Source organism: Leptosomus discolor, chromosome 5 (assembly GCF_034619465.1).
Source record: "Leptosomus discolor isolate bLepDis1 chromosome 5, bLepDis1.hap2, whole genome shotgun sequence".
Taxonomy (NCBI): Eukaryota; Metazoa; Chordata; class Aves; order Leptosomiformes; family Leptosomidae; genus Leptosomus; species Leptosomus discolor.
This window is the reverse complement of record NC_141395.1, coordinates 74,164,608-74,185,910: the sequence shown is the minus strand read 5'-3', so window position 1 is coordinate 74,185,910 and position 21,303 is coordinate 74,164,608. Positions and strand designations below refer to the sequence as shown.

The following is a 21,303-nucleotide window of genomic DNA, read 5'->3' as shown; positions in this document are numbered from 1 at the left end:
CAGAGCGGTGGGAGGGTGAGCATAAGACCAGGAAAACAGGTAGCAAATAGGACGTATGTGTAGAACAATTTTTTAAGTGTATTATTAATAGTGATTCTTCTTCTGTATGGGCTATTTTTCTCTCTCTCTTTTTCTTTCTTCTGTAATAATTGCATCTGGACTAATAACAGTCTAATAAAGGAATCATTACAATACAAACAGGAGATTCTTGGCTTTATATATAAATTGTGTTTCCTCTTTTCCCATAAACATGGTTTTGACCACAACAGTATTGCACAATTATTTCAGTATATTAGAAAGTACTCATCAAGAAAGCAACCTATAATGCCTAGCACACTGGCATGCGGCTTCAAAAGTTTCTGTTCCTGTAGAAATGGCTGATATTTTTCCATATGAGAAGTCTTCGCCAATTTTATTTATAAATTTGTCATTTTTTTCCTCTCAATTTTCTTACTGTATAGGCTTTTCCATTAGGATTGTTTTACTCAGTAGTGTAATATTTTTATATACTCTATATCTGATACCTATAAATGTATGCACAAATATCTATAAATACATATAATGACAAAAATATGTACTAACAAAGTCATTCTCAACCCACAGCAAGCTTCATGAGTGCACTCACAGCAAGTCTGCAGACTACACCAAGCTGGGCTCCAGTAGGAGGAGCGATCAAAGCTAACGTGGTGATGGGTGTCAAAGCAAATGTAGATGTAAAGCAAACTGGCAAGATGCAAGGGCAGAAATTGGATTCAGATTTTATCCTGCTGTCCATAAATTAAGAGGGTTCTTTCTTTTCAGTTCTTCACCATATCTTCTAAAAGCACATCATTCTCCGAAGAACCCAAAGGATAAAACAGAGTAGACAGGAGTCACATGAGGCAATTTGCTGGTATCACACAGGCTGGGAGGAACACTAAGTGATGGGAAACAGGGACCTCTGCGGCATACTGCAAAGTAGCCAGAAGCACATCTAAATTCCCAGGGTGTTACAGGAACTGAGACTCAGTTCTGAAACTAAAGCATCTGAAGAAACTAAGAGTAAATTTAACACCAATGAAAAAGTAAAAACACACCAATATATAAAGAAAATCTTATTAATGTTGCACATTAACAGCTGAACATATATCCAAAAAGAGCAGATATTATGCTCACTTAGGAGTATTTACAATTCCCTCTGTATTTCAAACCCAGCATTTTCTAGCCAATATTAGTTTTGATTACAGCTAAACCATACAGACTCCCGATCTAGCAGAATTTTTATAGGGAATTTACCAACATGTAACTCAATTGCAGTGTTTTATTTTGCTGTCTTCATCAGGATATTACTGTTATATCTTTGTAATACAATGCCATCAACGCAGCCCATTCCACATTAGGAAAGTGGAATTCAGTATGAAAAAATCAGAACCAACCTGGTTCCTTTGCTTTACTAAGTAAACCACACCAAAGAACACAACCAAAAAAAAATTTTTACATATATATACACAAACACATATATATATAGCTCTCTGTGTCATTCGATACTGATCATCTTACTAAGGATCACAAATGGAGCTGAGATCTTCTAATCAATAGAACAACCCCTGTGGTACGTGAGCTATCAAGGCAGCAAGTAACAAAAGGCTGTTTCCTGATCCGTAACTAAAAGGAATATTAAAAAAAAAAAACAACCAAAAACCAAACCAAACAGAAAACTGAAACTCTTTTACAAGAAGGTAGGTGGATGGTAAAACACAGAGATACAGTGATCAACACGCAGCTTAGTAGATCAACGCTTTTGAAACTTGAAAAGTTGCAAAAATTGAATCAATGTCTTAGCAGCTACCTCTAAAATTGTGGAATTAGTCAGCCACATGCGTTGTGAAAAAAAAGTCATCAAAAAAACCACACAAAAAGCCCACGCTACTCCTGTGTCTTTTTTGGTGAGTGTATAAGGAAGTTATTTTAGCTGATTCTTCCTGTACCTCTTCAACGTATTGTTTCTGTAGTATGCTATCGAGTTTGGGCCCCTCCTGGACAACGGAAATATTGATATATTGGAGCAAGTCCAGAAGAGGGTTATCAAAATGATTAGGAGACTAGAGCACACGACACATGAGGAGAGATTCAAAGAGCTGCATTTGTTCAGTTTGAAAAAAAGAAGAGTGGGTGATTTTTACTCTTGTGAGTATGGTCAGACTGTAGAACTGATTTCCAACAGAGGTGATGGAAATACCACCCATGGAGGTAATTAAAACTTAACTAGAACATGCCCTGAGCAAACTGATCTAACATTTAAGTAGTTATCAGTTGTCAAAGCTGGCCCTGCTTTGAGCAAGATCCTGGACCAGACGACCTCCAGAAGTGCCGTTTCCAACCTATGCTATTCCATGGATTATCTCTTCAATTCAAGATTTTAAAAACATTTGGCCTTTAAAGGATTCAAACTTTTAAAAGTACGACTTCAATAATCAATAACCGTTACACTCCCTCACTTAAATCGCAAAATATTTTCTATGAAATTCCAAGGTTTCAAGCAGTAAAACAAAAAACTTAGATTTATATTCTAAAGTAAATAGCACAGATACAGTCTATGTCTTATTTTACTAAAGCACTGATTATATACTCAGATGAAGGAGTTTTTATTCAGCTTGTGACTAATGCTTAACTACAACCAAATAAAATCATAATTTAATTCAGTTTCTCACCTTGGAAGGGAGGTACTGATCTGTAGCCTCGGCAAAGCTGGAATGACTTCAACAGTACAGCCGTTGGTCTTCACTCCTGGAAGATTGTCCAGAAGGCAATCACTGAAGACTCCAAAAACTGAAGTATGGTAACCTGATTTTTAGAAGAAAATACCAGTATGTTGTGAATTTTTCTGTTTTCTTAAAGGTGTAAAAGTACTAAGCTTACCAGTCAGATCTTGCCAGGGTTTCTGCTACCCACAGCATCATCTTCTTTACAGGAGAATCTTCTCAGGACACAAAATATGTAAAATATCTTCAAACCCCCTAAATAACAACATTTATAACTACATGACAATGTACAAACAACACACATGTATGCCTTTGTATCTGTGACATGTAAAATAAAAAATAATTTTTTTTAAAAGCCTATGATTTGTACCACACGTTGCAGTACGCTCTGTAGAATCCTTTACAAGATCAACATCACAAGTCATAGTATAGCGACCACTATTTTATACTACATCACCTAATCCACTGGTGCACATAAAACTTGTTACACTTCAACATGTTATTAGTTCCATGTGTCCTCCAAAAAAATGTTCATAAGAAAGAGTCTCAACCGTATCCAGAAGCTAAGGAAAAAAAGAATTCTAAAGGAAATTAATCAGGAAAAAAAACAACCTATATATACATACATGCATATACACACACACACCTGCTATAAAAGACCACAGCTTATCCTCTAAAAGTTCCATTTAGCAGGAAAGAACCTTTACACCCATTCCTTACCAGGCAATATATAGAAGCTGTATGTGAAGGAAAATTTGATACACTGACACATGAACAGCCACCGAGCACAGAAATCAACTCCTCTACTTGCAATACATTTTTAGTACGTGAAACTAAAAGCAGACAGCTACAGCACAAGTGGTCTGAATGCTTTGATGCTATTCTGTATTTACTGAAATAGTTTCTGGGGAAAAAAAAAAAAATCAAATGAAGAATCATTTTATGAGCAGACAGAAAAGCACTTAAGAAAAACTCAGTGAGAACAGAGTTTCTTCAAGTTCAAAGCCACCTTCTTTTGGTGTTTAGCTTTATTAAAATGGCTCTTTTCCTGTAAGTCTGTATTCTAGGAACACGTACCTAATACTGTGTCTTGGTAAGATGATTCAGTCCTACTACTTGTTGAATCTATCATCCTCACATGTACCTCCTTTTCTAGGAGACTGATCTGCTCGTCTTCTAGAAAAGCTCTTTAATTCTCTTCACATACTACAAACAATTTTATTTAGGCTTATTAATGAAATGATATCTCGACTGCAACAGACTACACACAGAAGCAATCTGCAAAAATTTCTGTAATCTTACATGAACAAAACCAATTAAGAAAAACGAAATGCAAGATTATCTTCTGCATTCTCATGAAAAAGTTCAAGTAAACCTCCTCAGTAGCTTTCCAAGAAAGCATTAATAAAGGGGAATTTGAGTTCATTATCTTTTTCCTCTCATACATGAGATATTCTAAGTATGTGTTAATTACTGCTGTTACAACCAAGTGATTTTTCAGACTAAGTTTTTTATGCAGTCTAGTACAGAAAACAGGTTTCTTGTTTTGTTTTGCTTTTACTTCCTGAGGAGAATCCAGAGTGGCAAACATATAGATGGCATCCACAGAGATGTAAAACACATGGCTGTTTTGCTAGGACGAGAATGATTACAGACATCCCTTACCATTGACAGTGATCTGCCCAGTAGTCTGAGGAACACCAACAAGGGTTACCGGATACAGACCAGATTCTGCAGGTAGAGAAAGAGCTGCAGGAAGAGATTCGAATTCTACTCCTGTTGTCAAGAGACCCTGAAAAAGTCATATTACATCGATAAATCCAGTTATGATATACACTTACATTTTTACGATAGATACTTACAGTTTAATCCCTTGCATTACATCACCCAAATTTTTACGATTTATTCCAATTTGCTCATAGCAGTTACTTTGGTTTTAAGTTCCAGTGACTGAAGCACGCATTTAGAATTATGGCAAGATTTGTATTCAACAGTGAAACGTGTTTCAGGATCTGAGGTGGGAACAATGTCTGAAAAACTAATAAAAATTTACACCCAAGCACGGTAAAAAGAATGAGTGATATAATCTGCATAGTGTCGTTTTGTACCTACGTTCGATTGTACCTGTGACCTTACTTGTATATTCACTTATATTTTGGACAGTGGAAATCAAACATCAATAGCAGCTCTTGCTTAGCTTTAATTAAAATTCCTAGCCAGAAAATATTTATCTATAGGGAGACAAAAAGTTTAGCATTTACAGGTAATTGAGCAAGTCCAGCTTTACTATCCAACCTGAACATTTCAATGAGTTGGAATAAGGCATTATTCCTCCAGCAAGTCAAAGGAGGTGACTCTGCCCCTCTACTCTGCCCTCGTGAGACCCCACCTGGAATACTGCATCCAGCTCTGGAGCCCCCAACACAAAAAAGACATGGAGTTGTTGGAGCGAGTCCAGAGGAGGGCTACCAAGATAGTCAGAGGGTTGAAACACCTTTCCTATGAGGACAGGCTGAGAGAGTTGGGCTTGTTCAGCCTGGAAAAGAGAAGTCTCGGGTGAGACCTTATAGCGGCCTTCCAGTACCTGAAGGGGGCCTGCAAGAAGGCTGGGGAGGGACTTTTTACAAGGGCCTGAGTGATAGGATGAGGGGTGGTGGCTGGAAGCTCAGAGAGGGCAGGTTTAGACTAGATACAAGGAAGCAGTTCTTCACCCTGAGGGTGGTGAGACCCTGGAACAGGTTTGCCTGTGGATGCTCCCTCCCTGGAGGTGCTCTAGGCCAGGCTGGATGTGGCTTGGAGCAACCTGATCTAGTGGAAGGTGTCCCTGCCCATGGCAGGGGGGTGGAACTAGATGATCTTTGAGGTCCCTTCCAACCCAAACCATTCTATGATTCTGTGATGCTATGATACATTTTGCTAAACTGATCCTCTATCAAGTCTAGATGCCTGCGGTTAGACTGCGTGATTTACTCCCTTGGTGTTGGAGAAATCTTTTAGCATTCTAAATTTAAAACATGGGATAAAACAAGAAATGATGCCAAAAAAAATTATTTAATAAAATTTTAAACACAGCACTACTGTCCTTCACAGATCAGGGTTTTTTCCAAGATTGGTTAATGAACTTAAGAAGCTTGAACACAGAATGTGGTAAAGCACCTAAGTCTACATTACCAGCTGCTTTTCTATACACATAGATTTTTATTTTTATTTTTTAATAAAGATGCCACCCATCAATTATTGCAATAAGTACAACTGGATTAAACCTCAACTCCATGAGGATGTTTCACAGGAACTCAGAACTCTATGAGAGAGTTACATACTATTTTTGTAAAGACAGGTGAAAAAAGTCATGGTTGGAGCCACAGAAAACGACAAAGAGACTGAAGAGCAAGGAGCAAAGAGCAACGTTACCTGCACAGTGCCAGAATACCAGCACTGCTTGCTTTGAAAACATCTATGACAGCTTAGTTTTTAATTCAATCAGGTTTTGAACAGTGCACCTCTAATGCTCATGTCAGCTGTAAAAGGCAGACTAGCCCTCTTACTAATTCTCAATTAGAAATTAGGAAAATTGATACTCGTATAAGAAGTACTTAAAGAAATACAAATGGCACCACCAGAATTACCCAGCCAATGACTGAAGCTTGACCTGTCACATACATTAAGTCTTTAATGGCCTGATTTCCATTGGGACTAACCACCAGCAAGTCTTCTCCAAGCAATTCCTAGATATTAACCAAAATCAACCCACCAGCAGTCAAAAACTGAGTATTTTCAGTATAAGGAGATGAAAATAATTACTGCAGTAACTAGCCAATACAAACTAACTGTAGATATCATGAAACATAATGGATTGCATGTGACTGAAAAAGCATCCTTCCACCAGGATTCACCCCACAGAAATGGGGTGAACATTCACACTCTAGAACTGACTTAGCTTCAGTCTCCATCATAACCTTCCTGCTTCTGCTTGGCTGAAGCAAATCTTAGAACATAAACAAAAGGGATCCCATACACACTCCAAAACTCACTTTTAAAACAGGTATACAAGGCTTTGTGAGATTATGCCAGTCCCGAAAGCACTGAACTATCACTTGGCCAATTATTCATATATATTTGAATTATTCAGGATTCACCTCAACTAAATACTTTCATCCAAGAACTTAAAACTCTCAAAAAGTCAATGACAAAAAAAAACCCTCCAGTGTCTTGTTTAGTATCAGCTATAGCAAATGTAAATAAATAGAACTCATAGGGACCCCTAAATATTATGTAACCCATCTCCCTACTCTGAAGCAGAGCCAACTCCACATTAACCATTCCCAGCTCATTTACCTAGGGAGTTTTGGAACTTCCCTCAGTGGTAGTCTCTAAAACAGGATTAAGTAACTTGATGTAGTGGTTAAACTGGAAAGCCTTTCCAGTTCAAACTTTCTCCTAATACTACACTCAACTCACCTTGTAACAAAGAATACACATCATTATTTTCCCATTCCTAGCTAACTCCCCAAATAAGCCAGTATATGAAGTGCCTATAAACGTACACAAAACGCTAAGAAACAATGCCATTGCAAAACCATACTCAGGCCACTTTGCTGAAATATGGGAAGCTCCTCATTAAGACATCGTCCTAATTAGTCCACTTTTCCTTGGGGTGAGAGGGAAGCAATGAGCAAGTACAGCTTTCTCCCATGTTCTTAGTCCTTTACTTCACATTTTTAATCAAGCTGGATGTCAGGACATACATTCGTATATTCATTTCAATTCTTGCAGTATAACTAGTCCTGTGGTTTTACTTAATGTGGATTAGTCCCCCACCCCAGCACTCATCCTTCACTATCAAGCTGGATTGAGGGGGTGAATAGGAAGACATTTCCCTGAAAGCCTTTTAGGTTCCTGCAGAGGAAAAAATAACCTCTAGGGGGACCACAGACCAGCACAGCCTCAAGAAATGCATCTAAAGTAGCCATGCATGCACGCATACAGGCTGCCATACAACCCCAAAGTTGTCAGCCAAAACCTCACTGCCCAGCTAGAGTTTTGATCTATGACACCTATAAGCTCCCTCGTTGCAGGGAGTTGAGGCTTGGAATGGATCAGAGCCAAGTAAGCCTGGAGAAGCTAAAGATCGCAACCATGGAGGGAAAAAAAATAGGGAAATGAACGGAGAAAAATTAAATAAATCAATGGTAATGTTTTCAAAGGCTAATGGTCAAGGCTCAGGAAAAGCAAAGATCACAACCCAGCTGGCTGAGAACACATCTTCCTCGCCAAAGGATTCAAACTGAGTATATTAGCGGCAGACAAAATCCAGACAAAAATCAAGATAAATAAAGACAGTAATTGACAAAAAGGCATGTGAATGCATCTGGAGTACAATCACCCAAAATATGCATGTGCTTATAGACAAGAAGGAAGAGTTACTATTAAGAGAAATTGCTAGTAATAAAATGGTTTAATAACAGAAAAGAAAAAAAATGCTCTATACAGTGTACATTGTTCCCTAACCACTGAAGTTATATCAAAATGACACCCTTGGACCATGCTGATCACAAACACAGCATGTTGATCACAGGTAACTGCTGAAGCAAAATAAGCCGTCAGCACAATGGATTTTTCTTATAATGCATTAAAAGCGCATTCTCAGTCTATTCTTTAACAACAAAGCCCATGAAAACTAAGAGCTTTTCTAGAGAACACACACAATGCAAATGCCAAAACACCTGCACCACACACTATGCCTGGACTAAAAATTGAAGAGTCTCAAGGGTATTATCACACGAAGGAGAATACAGCACTCATTTCTCTCATTAAGAGAGTTCTACTATTCAGTACAACTTCAAGTTTTTAAAAGTAAAGATATTAAGAAAGCATAAAAACTCATGAGAATGGAAAAAACCCAATATAAACCTCAACCAGGCTTCCAAGTTCCATACACTGAAATCAAAATACTTACCCTTAAAATTTAACCCACACAAATAAGTTTTAAAAGACAAGGACATATCTAGAAAGTCTGAAAGACATTTCCAATATCGCTCTTTGCGGGATAGCAGAATTCAGCAACATTTGCCCAACATTGCCCTCTGGTGCCTAAAAATTTTTTAGATTAACAGTGAAAATCAAATCAAGGCTGAAATACTGTCATATCCTTTAACTAAACATACCAGACACAGAAAAAAAAAAAAAAAGAAAATATGTGTCAGGTTTCTTTTCCCTAGAGTCTTACACCTTATTTCAAATAATAATATTTAGTAATCAATTAGTAATCTTGTTCTTAATGACCTTATAGGAAAAGTTTACCCGTATACAAGGCTTCCTTCAGGGAACAGATGAATCGCACAAAAAAAAACCCCACAATTTTACATTTCCTTGTATTCCTATAAAACAATTTAAATTGTCTTAGAGTGAATCTATGCATGCTATTATCACAGCACGTCTTTCAATCACTTCAAACTTCAATTTAGCTTTAGAGAAACAAAACAACTTTTATGTAAATGGTAGCATTTGGGGATGCTGTTAAAACAACAGGAGTATGTAACTGCTTTTTTCAGGCTTTACTTACCAATCCCGAAATGCAATCATTCTTTTTTTAAAGTAACACTGCCCTCAAAGTTAGTTTTTACACTGAACATATGTTACACAATGTTGTGAAATACTTTACACAAAAATTGTCAAAAATTTACTTAAAAGGAAACTTTCCCTACTATTTCTAACACTGTTTAATATGTTCATAAGTGATCTGGGTGATGGGATGAAGTGTACCCTGATGAAGTTTGCTGATGATACCAAACTGAGTAGGGAAGTTTGGACACTTTGGAACGGAGAGCCCCCTGCAGAAAGACCTGCACAGGCTGGAAGAGTGGGCTAACAAGAACCTTATGAAGTTCAACAAGGACAAGTGTAAGGTCCTGCACCTGGGAAAACTTAATCCAGGAGTGCAGCAAAGGATGGGATCCATGTGGCTGGAGAGCAGCTCTGTGGAAAGGGACCTGGGGGTCCTGGTGGACAAGCAGCTCATTATGAGTGAACAGCGTTGCTGCTGTGGCAAAGAAAGCAACAGGATGCTGGGTTGGAACAAGAAGGGCATCACCAGCAGAGATAAAGAAGTCATTATCCCACTCTACTCAGCACTTGTCAGGCCATACCTGGAATACTGTGTCCAGTTTTGGTCCCCACTATACAAAAAAGCTGTGGACAGGCTGGAGAGGGCCCAGAGAAGGGCCACAAAGATGACCAAGGACTGGGAAGCCTGCCATATGAGGAAAGGCTGAGAGAACTGGGTTTGTTAAGAGGAGACATTATCACCATGTTCCAGTATTTAATGGGTGGCTACAAAGAAGATGGAGACTCCCTTTACACAAGGAGTCACGTGGAAAACACAATGGGTGATGGGTACAAGTGACTCCTGGGGAGATTCCGATTGGACACAAGAGGAATAGTTTTCACAAGGAGAACAGTCAGCCCTTGGAATAATCTCCCCAGGGAAGTGGTCTATTCCCCAACATGGGACACTTTTCAGATTCAGCTGGACAGGGTGCTGGGCCATCTTGTCTACACCGTCCTTTTGCCAAGAAATGTTGGACCAGATGATCCTTGAGGGCCCTTCCCACCTGGTGTTCTGTGATTCTAATAAGGTTATTTTAGGCAGATCTAGAAAACACCAAACACGACCATTTTTATCCTTCTCCTCTCTCAACTTTTTGTGTACATTCTTGCCCAATACAGCTTCAATTAAACGTAGTGTATCACTAAGTAAATATTCTTTCAATATGTCACAAAGATAGTTCACAAAGATGTGAACTGACTAAAGAGTCATTCACCAAAACAATTTAAATTATCATAACGTAAGTTATGGGACTGATTATACATAAAGATTTATCAAAATTTTAGATGGTATTTTTAAACATCAACATAAAGCTCTTGGCTAATAATGTAGTTTGGAAGTTTACCATAAGAAAAAAAAGTGCCAGCCATTCTTATAGCATCATTAACCAAAATATCACACTTAAACTGTCTTCAAATAAATACCAGAACAAAGACTTTCTTCTTGAATGATGACTTAATACTATAAATTACGTTATCCCCATATTTTGGGGTAGTATTTTTTAGTTTCTCAATATTCATTTATTAAATACAGTTTATACTGCTCTGTATACATTGTAGCCTTCTTAGAAGCTTGGCTATATTTTCTACAATAAGTGCAGAAAAAATGCACTCATATTTAAACATATATTAAACTCAATAAATAACTGCCTCAAAATTCCTCAGCTTTTTTTTTCCTTTAATATGAAACTTGAGAAACAAAGATGAAAAAGTCGTTAAAATCTTAGAGGACTTAACACACTTTGCAGGGCATCTTCACATGCATTTTATTTTAATAGTTGATCTCACTAGACCGTGCCATGATTTACTGCTTTAAATGTTTGTCCCAAGAGACAAAATAAATCCATTAGGGATTTCCTAGAACTTTTTTGGGTTTTTCTGAAAGCCTGAAATCTGAAGGTCACTTTTTCCTGGACAGGAAAAAGGACTTAGCAACTGCAAAAGAGACAGAGGCTATCATTCACACACCTGAACAAGTTTACATAGAAATCTATACTTCTGGGAGAAAAAGTGGTATATACACTTATTTACAGCTGAACATCATATCTCCTGTTAACTTGTGTTCCACCACCAGGACAGCAAAAATATTCTAATCCATTGCAGTCAAGGCTAGTTAGGTTCATTTTTGTCTCCCTCTCACTGTGTTGGTTTAAGGTACCAGCTGTTTATCGAAGCATTTCTTCTGGTCACCCCTCTGCTCTCTCCTACTTTGCTTTATCAACTAAAATATGCAGTGTTGGACCTAACCTCTTCCATATTCCACGATTAAGCATTTTCATTTGTCTTTTTACAAACACTATTGCACCTTTCAAGGATCAGCCTTCTAACTATATGGACAAAACAAAAAGATGAAATAGAAAAAGACAGAAAAGCAGTACAGAAGTGGGACACCATGAAGAATAGGAATCTAAATAGAGTCCCAAATCATGAATATGCATGACAGGGAATGAACAGCAAGAACAACAAAGATGGGCATAAGGCCTGGAGAACAATAAAATAAAACAATGAAAAAAATCAACTTTTCAGACGGTACAGGTTTATCATCTGAGCAACACTGATCAAAGTCTTGTGCCCACAGTCTCACGTCAAGCCTAAAAATTCAATTTCTTTTACTTCAGCATACCTCAACTAAACTACATGTACTTAGCATTAATACTTCAAATAACGAAAAAAGCTTGAGAAGCCTTTCAACGGGGAACCGTTCTCCTTAACAACTTATGCTCAACAGTAAGTTGTTTACCATCACAACTTCCAGCCATAACAAACAGGAAGACACATTAGGAAAAGGATCATGATAAAAGTTTGGATCGGTGCTTCCAGCACTCATTTAACATGAAAAAAGTAAGCCAAGAGAGCAACAAATCATAAATTGTAAGACAAGGGGGAAATTAGAAAAATAGAGTAAGACTATAGATTTCAGGGCAGTTACATGCTGGTGAATGGTGAACCATGAAAAGGGTAAAGAACAAAGGAAATCAAGCAATGGAGAACTCAAAGGACTGCCAGTCATTGGAAACAAGCCTGAACGAGCAGTCATACTGCAAAGGTAAGGTGCTGAGTCAGACAGAAGGAAAAAAGGTGTGGGATAAACAAGCTGAAACGTCCACTAAAAGACAGAAAAGGATATGCTTGCTATGGAAACGATCCTGTGAGACAAAATTATACGAAAGAATGTAATATATGATGAGAAATCAGATAACAAGGGGGCATGAGGACTGCTGGCATGAGTACTTGTTAATAATAAAACATTTTAAAATATTAAACAACGCTTTGAATTATTAAAATATAAACAAAATAGTTTATTCTTGTGATAAAGTAATAACTATTCCCACATTCCAGAAAGCTCACAAATGAGACTGGAAAATCAGAACAATTTAGGCTGGAAGGAAATGCTAGAGGACCTCTTGCCTAGCCCACTGCTCAAAACAGGGCCAACTTCCATGGTAGTTTAGGTTTTTCACAGTCCTGTACACTCAAGTTTTGAAGATCTCTAAAAATGGAGATCCCACGTTCTCTCTGGGCAACCAGTTCCAGTGTATGATCACCCTCACGATTGGAAAAAAAGGGATTTTTTTATTAGGCAAGTTTTCCATCGCTGCAACGTGTTCACTGACTCTCACCCTTACACTGGGCACCTCTTAGAAGATTGTAGCTCCGTTTTCCCTGCACCTTCCCAGTCTGGGATCGAGGAAAGCAACAGGAATTACCCCAGTTATTCTTCTCTTCTACAATCTGAACAGATGCAGCTCTTTGAACCTGTCCTCATCTGTCATATGCTCCAGCCTGCCAGTCATCTTGGTAATACTGCTGGGCTGATACCAGTATGTCAATATTTCTATTGTACGGGGAGCTCAGAGACATTGTCTTTCAGCTCAGACTGAGGGGAATAACTACTTTCCTCAACTTGCTGGCTACAGTCTTGATACCACAGACAAATCAACCAAATCAACTAATTTCTATCAATGAGATGACATTAGCACACAGCAGAATTTCTCAAAGCACTCTATTTATGGAGCACTGACTAAAGAATTACGTTAATCACTTCAACTATTTGTATATAGTTTGCTTGCCTACTTCCTCTTCTGCTTACCAATGAACCCAAAACTCCGTATTAATTCAAAGACAGAACTTTACCACGTTAACAGTAAAAAGAAGTATCCATGCTATACAGTTGCTTTGCCCAGGGAATGGATGGAGTGCACAGAGCTTCAGTGGCACCCAGTGACAGGACAAGGGGCAATGGGCACAAACTGGAGCACACGAAGTTCTGCCTCAACATGAGGAAAAACTTCTTCACGTTAAGGGTGACAGAGCACTGGAACAGGCTGCCCAGGGAGGCTGTGGAGTCTCCTTCCCTGGAGATATGCAAAACCCACCTGGATGCAGTCCTGTGCAACCTGCTGTAGGTGAACCTGCTCTGGCAGGGGGGTTGGACTAGATGATCTCCAGAGGTCCCTTCCAAGCCCTGCCATTCTGTGATTCTGTGATTCTCTGATTTATGCAAATAACTGTATTCTGAGTTCTTAAGTTTATGTAAGCACTCACAACAAATTTCCTCATTAAGAAATTAAAAAATTATCCAAACCCAGATTTTTAAATATATAATTATATCATTAGTTACACAATACAAATTAGACTATAAATCAAAATGTTATTAAATAAGTTCCCATATAGAGTCCTTTCTGATACACAGCTTTACAATTACTTTTTCTATTCATTCCTAACAATTTGGAATCCTCATGTGAGGGTTAGAGAAAAAGCTGCTGAAGAAACCAGTGTGTTAGCTTCCAAGAATGACTTTTCTTATGCTACAAGCACAATCTTTGGGCATGTGCCTTTCCCCGGCATGGCAGGGGCACACTTGCTAAAGGCCCAGTAACAGTCAGGTCCTTCAGGAGACCAGACAAAGCACCCGGAGAGGGAAGCTTTCTGGCCATTGGAAAAGTGATCACTGGGTTTACCTTTTCTTCTCCTACTGGTGCCAACTCATTAGAATTGAACACAGGCCAGACTTGACTCGGGTATAAATGGGCCCTGCCGCAGAGCCAATAGGAGCTGGTCGTCCTCGGAGCAGCGGGGCTGTGGCCAGGGACTCTCCCCTGGGGTCGAGACTCGCCTGAGGAAACTCCCCGGGGCTGAGCACCCTCATCCCCCCACCTTTGGTGAGTGAATACTGCTGGATATAAACTTGAGTGAGCCCTCGCTTCCTTCAGCTGAGTGATTCTAGTTTTAGGTGAGGGATTCTAGTTTCTGGATACCCTTGAGTGAGAGACTGTCCCCCTTTCGTGGGTGAATGACAGCACATCTTGGAACGTTTTCCTAAAAAGTCTGTTTAAATACCTTAGGAATTCTCAAGTCAGCTGTATAGTGATACGTTCCCAACTGACATCCAAACCTTACTTTGGTCTATCAGAGTGTTACCTAACTTTGGTTGGAATAAATCCCCATTTTTGAGTAGCTTCTCTGTCTGTGAGTGCCTCTGCCTGGCATCCACCCTTGCGGTTTGCTCAGGTCTGTAGGGGTGTTCTGAGTGACTGCTCTGCTTCTGTGACACCACGGAAAAACACTTTATTATATGTGGCGTATAATCAGTAATTTGGGTCAAATTGTTTGACTAGACACTGCAGTAGACCTATGAATTAAAAAAAAACCAAACAAAAATCCTAAGCCAATAAATATCTGCTGATTCACTTGGCCTAATAGAACAACGGGCTCTAAGAGACAGGATTTATTTTTTAAAGCAATATTAAAGCTAAAAATATTTAACATAGAGGACAACACTGGATTAGGACTGAGTGGAGATTAAGTTGGTTTGGTAGTTAGGGGACTTTTAACCTTTAAATGGATAACAATTTAAAACCTTCTCAGTTGGCATAAAGAGGGGGGAAAAAAAGCAATTTACTTAGTTTCAGGATACTCTGCAAGCAGTCAACTGAAGTAGTAGAGGGCTTGGGCTTGATCCTTCTAACCTTACATGCTTCTCTGGTATCTTAGCCTTTTTTTTCTCGTGATCATTTTACCTTATGGTGTTTTCAAACAACATGTATTATTGGGAACAGCAGATCCATGAGCTGAAGCTTCTATTAAAAAAAAAAAAAAGCCTCTCGGAACTATTTTAATTCCTCAGATTCCTAAAAATGCCGTCAAAATGGGAATTTGAAAAAACTAGGATGAATGCAGATTTTTAAATTACAGTAGCAAGTATACACTAATTATTAGGTTTCGGGATATAATTATTCCTTGAAAATTAGTATATGTAATAAATTACGTAGCATGAGATCTAGCCAATGCAGAAATGCATAGCATCGATTTATGGGTCAGTAACAGTAAAGCATTTAAACACTCTGAGCAGCAGAGATTTTCATTTCAATACCTCATCACCAACAAACATGAGAAAATTGACAGTACTGCACTGCTAAACTAAGGTTATACTGGGTTAAATGATGTTTAAACTCTTTGATTTATAGAAAACCGTATTTGAAAGTCCAAACGAGATTTTTTTTCAGAAAAATAATAGGGGAGATTTAGAAAGATACATACCATGTTTTCTACTCGGAGCTCAAAAGGCATAGGGTTGTACACCATCAACTGGACTTCACACACATCTCCCTGGACCCACTGGAAGTCTAAATGAAATGGTTACAGAATTAATGCAGGAATTACCTAATCATTAAAAAGTAGCATCACCTGAGCTCTCAGATTGCTATATTATCTTTATATTCTAAATTAACATCTCTGTATAATCTTCACAGCCCAAGGCCTATCCAAGTGCATTGTGGGACAGGAGCTATAAACCCCAGGCAAAGCAATGGGTTAAAGGACCAGAAGCATTCATTAATACAGTCATAGTCCTCCAAAGACCCGACATTACATTGGCAAAATTACCTCGGGCATCAATTCCAAACAGTACTTAAACATATCCTTAATGTTAAAGGCTTACGTACTTGGAGTTAGGTACAGAGCACACATCGCTTTGCATATTTAAGACTCAGATAAGAAGCAACCAGAGAAGGAATGAACACAAGAGGAAGAAAAAAACTAAAAATAATAGAAACATGTCTTCAAATAGACATAGCTGATGGTACGGTGTAAATAAAAGATCACTCTAAATTAAGAAGGAAACCTTCTCACCAGCAAGATGCCACCTCACTTTCCTCCTACTAATTTTCTTTGAGAAACAGTAAGTAGTTTGGGAGATGCTGTGGGAGGGGAAACAACACTAGGATCTACAGATACAGATTTTGTTGAGGTTCATAAAATGAAGACTTAAGCAATAACAAATTATTAAGTAACTTGTGAAAATACTTAGGAAAGACAATGAACAAAACCAGCTCAGGTAATAAGATGTACTTTCAGTTTAATTCTCACAAGAGACAGAGGTTCAACTTCAAAGACACTTCACCCTGCCAAGTTTAAAATTTGGTTTGTTGAGGTTTTTTAATTTAAGGAGGTGAGGAGTTTATGGAACGGAGGTCAGCAGCAGAGACATAAGTTCTGAGGAACTGATCAATGCAGAAAGATTATTTTACATTAGCACTTCATAATCTTTTCAGCCCACAAGATCCTGTCTACCTTCCAAATTTCTCAGTTAACCACATGCAGCTGACATTAAGACTTCAAACTGAATGTGACAAGATTCTCCATACAAGCTGAGGCCCTGCAGTCCAAATAAACAAAAGGTGGTTTGTTAAACAAAACACAACTATAAAATAAACTGATCTATAACATACATGGATTAACTTTTACTAGTCTACTCAATAATTTTTAAATATATTACTAAAATTTTTTTACTAGAATATTAGAAAGTGTCTGGTAAAAACCAGGATTATTAATATTAAGACTGTAATTCACAGTTGAAACCATCTGTACTCTAATCGTACATTCACAATCTTTTACTATCTGATTACATTTTCGAGCAATATCAGAGAGCTCAAGGGAGATGTACTTAATGCAAATATTTAACTCCAATTAACGATAGTGGAAATTAAAAACATACATTCAGAAATATTAACAGGTTATATTAACTACGAAACCTAAAAAGCAAAACTGCTTATTAAAGCAAAACATTCAAAAGCACAATTGTATGAGAAGTTCTGCAAATTTATTTTTTAGTGTCCACAGTGTCTGACACATTCTGCAGCCCCCCGAAGAATCAGTTACTCCTCTGAAGTGGTACTGTAGAGAGCTTCAAAGGTATCTAAGCACTGAAGCCCCATTATGGTTAACTATATCAACACAGGCACTTGTAGTAGCCAAAGTAGCCACATCAGTCCTTTTAAATTAATTTCCACATTACAAGAACTACCTCAAGATTGCAGTACCTTTTCTGAAAGTGCTTTCAATGTAACCACGTAAAAAGAGATTCTGCAAAAGTTGGCGACCAGAAAAACACATTGGAAGTTCTTGATTTCATCGACCACTCTAAACAAATGCAAACTATTGATTTGCCTGATGCTTAATCTGCCTTTCCTTCCAAAACCAGAAGATTGTAAGCTCATTTCTTCACTTTTACAGACACGATCCCTCCCTCAGTGTAGAAAAATCCCTGAACTACCTCCTTACAGTAGCACTGAAGCGGCGGGAAGCCGACGCTGGCAGCACAACCGGCAGCCGGCTTCTGAGCTGCCCGCACCTTCGGGCGCTGCGTGGGGAGGCACCAGGCGCAGGGGGTGCCGGGTGGCCTCGCGGCCAGGCCCAAGCGCGGGAAGGCGCTTGGAAGCGGCCCCTGAGGGGAGCAGGGCGGGAAGGGCTGCGCGCTCTGCCAGTGACGGGGCCGCTGCTGGCTCTGCTTACCCGCAGGCTCGGCCCGCTGCCCCGGCGGTCAGCCCAGCCAGGTGGGGCCGTGCAAGCCCAGCCAGCCGCTGGAGGGCTCCAGCGAAGCAGGAGGGCTCCAGCGAAGCAGAAGCGCTCCTTAGGCAGCGCCTGGAGGCTGGCGGCAGCGCGGTGGCAGAGAGCAGGCGAGGGCTGTGCTCTGCACCCGGCAGGAGTCGGCTCCCTTGCCCGGCTGGCCTGGGACGAGCAGAGGCAGCCGCCCAGGCAGGGCTTGCTGTCGGGGCGGAGGGCTGCAAGGACCGCAGCCCTGCCTCCCGGGGGAGGAGGGTGGGAGCTCCAGCTGTGCAAGGTGTGCTCTGGTGGGGCCACTGGGGCTGCGGATGGAGGGGCTGCAGGAGAAAGTCAGGCCGGTGATGCTCTGTCAGCGCGGACCAACAAGAAATCGAGCATTATTTGAGACTTGGCAAGAAGATGTACTAGAGCCCTGCGGCACCGATCTCCAGAGCTTGTACAAGGAGCAAAAGAGCTTCAACAAGGAACTGACAGTGCCTTAGAGAAGGAGGCGCCGAGGTCTCTGATGACCTGTAGGAAGAGGCTGTCACTTGGTTCCCCTTGCTGTTATGTACCAACCAGCCCCAGATAGGAAGCCTGGGCAGCAGGCATAAGCCATGAGCAAAATTCACAAGGAGAAGCCTCACTGGCAGCACGTAGTAAAAGCTGCGAACGGACACGGCGAGCGCTAGTTGTGGGTGACTGTTGAGAGGCACCGAGGCACCCATCTGCTGGCCTGGCGTACAGCAAAGGGAAGTTTGCTGCTTGCCAGCAGCAAGATCTGGGATGTCAGAGGGAGACAACTGCCACAGCTGGTTGAAAGCACAGACTGCTGTCCCCTGCTTCTTTTCCATGTGGGCACCAATGACATGGTGAAGAAAAACCTAGGAAGATCAAGCAGGAGTTTGGAGCCCTGGGGACATGAGTGGAAGGGTACAGAGAGTTGCACAAGTGATTTTCTTCTCTCAGACTTCTTGCCAGTCAGAGCTAGGGGTGCATGCAGAAGTCGATGTATCCTGCAGATCAATACATGGCTTCATGGCTGGTGTTGTCACTAGGGCTTTGGTTTCTATGGTCATGGGAAGTCCTCCAGTGAAAACAGCCTACTGGGGAGAGATGGGATCCACCTACGTAGAAGAGGCAGGAGGATCTTCACTACCAGATTGGCCGACTTACCAATTTTGCTTTACACTAAGGAACTTGCAGGGTAGTGTCCACAGCTGTGACAAGTGCAAGATCCTGCATCTGGGATGACTTAACCAAAGAGCCCAGTACAGGCTAGGATCTGTTTGGCTGGGGAGCACCCTTGCTGAAAGGGACCTGGGCGTCCTGGTGGACAACCAGCTGAAAAGGAGTCAGCAGCGCACTGCTGCAGCAACAAAGGCAGATTGGATCCTGGGCTGCATCTGCAGGGGCATTGCTAGCAGAGACAGAAATGTGATCATCCCACTCTGCTCAGCCCTTGTCAGGCTGCACCTGGAGTACTGTGTCCAGTTCTGGTCCTCACAGTTTGAGAAAGACATGGAGAGATTGAAGAGAGGGACCAAAGGAGGGCCATGAAGGTGATCAAGGGGCTGGAGAAACTGCCCCATGAGGAAGTTAAGACTGAAGGAGTTTGGTCTCTTCTCACTGGAGAAGAGCTGGCTCAGCAGGGGACTTCACCACAGTATTCCTGTACTTAAAGGGTGGCTACAAAGAGGACAGAAGCTCTCCTTCACAAGCCACATAGAGAAAAGAAGGTGCAACAGGTACAAGTTGCACCTCTCGCAATGTAAGGAAGAAATTCTTTACAGTGAGAACAATCATTCACTGAACAACATCCCCAGGGATGTGGTAGAGTCCCCATCAGTGGAGCTTTTCCAGATATGACTGGACAGACTGCTAGGTGACCTTATCTAGGCTCCCTGTCCCATGAAATGTTGGAAAAGAGGATCTTTTGAGGTCCAGAGTCAGACCTTTAGATGATGGAGGATACGGAGAAGACAGAGTTGCTGAATGCCGCCTTTGCCTCAGCCTTTACTGCTAAGGCTGGTCCTCAGGAATCCCAGACCCTGGAGGTAGGAGATGAAGTCTGGAGGAAGGAAGACTATCCCTTGGTCGAGGAGGATTGGGTTAGGGATCTCTTAGCCAGACTGGACACTCACAAATCCATGGGGCCTGATGGGATGCACCCAAGAGTGCAGAGGGAGGTGGCAGATATTATGGCTAAACTGCTCTACCTCATCTTTGACAGGTCATGGAGGACAGGAAAGGTGCCTGAGGACTGGAGGAAACCAAATGTCACCAGTCAGCCTCACCTCCATCCCTGGAAAGGTGACGGAACAGCTCATTCTGGCTGTTATCTCCAAGCACACGGAGGAAAAGAAGATTATCAGGAGTAGTCAGCATGGATTCACCAAGAGGAAATCGTGCCTGACCAATCTGGTAGCCTTCTACGATGGCATGACTGGCTGGGTGGATGAGGCGAGAGCAGTGGATGTTGTCTACCTTGACTTCAGCAAGGCTTTTGACACTGTCCCCCATCACATCCTCATAGGTAAGCTTACGAAGTGTGGGATAGACGAGTGGACAGTGAAGTGGATTGAGAACTGGCTAAAGGACAGAGCTCAGAGGGTTGTGATCAGTGGTGCTGAGTCCAGCTGGAGGCTTGTACCTAGTGGTGTTCCTCAGGGGTCAGTAGTGGGTCCTGTCTTATTCAACATATTCATAAACGGCCTAGATGAAGGGACAGAGCGCACCCTCAGCAAGTTTGCTGACGATACAAAACTGGGAGGAGTGGCTGACACGCCAGAAGGCTGTGCTGCCATTCAGCGAGACCTGGACAGGCTGGAGAGCTGGGCAGAGAGGAACCTGATGAGGTTCACCAAGGGCAAGTGTAGGGTCCTGCACCTGGGGAGGAATAACCCCACACACCAGCACAGGCTCAGGGTTGACCTGCTGGAAGGCAGCTCTGCAGAGAAGGGCCTGGGAGTCCTGGTAGACAACAAGTGGATCAGGAGCCAGCCATGTGCCCTTGTGGCCAAGAAGGCCAATGGTATCCTGGGGTGAAGAGTGTGGCCAGCAGGTCGAGGGAGGTTATTCTCCCCCTCTACTCTGCCCTGGTGAGGCCACATTTGGAGTGCTGTGTCCAGTTCTG

General features: G+C 41.0%; 1 protein-coding gene across 2 annotated transcripts in view; it reads right to left on the bottom strand.

Moving 5' to 3' along the window:
* Window positions 1-21,303, bottom strand: part of TRAPPC9 (trafficking protein particle complex subunit 9) — a 502,283-nt gene that overhangs the window by 413,932 nt on the left and 67,048 nt on the right. For both annotated transcript variants that reach the window (XM_086465055.1, XM_086465056.1), the window contains 3 exons: window positions 15,885-15,970; window positions 4,407-4,533; window positions 2,691-2,823 (listed from right to left, as the gene is read on the bottom strand). In XM_086465055.1, the coding sequence (XP_086321181.1) occupies window positions 2,691-2,823; window positions 4,407-4,533; window positions 15,885-15,970 (346 nt within the window). The remainder of the gene's footprint in view (window positions 1-2,690; window positions 2,824-4,406; window positions 4,534-15,884; window positions 15,971-21,303) is intronic.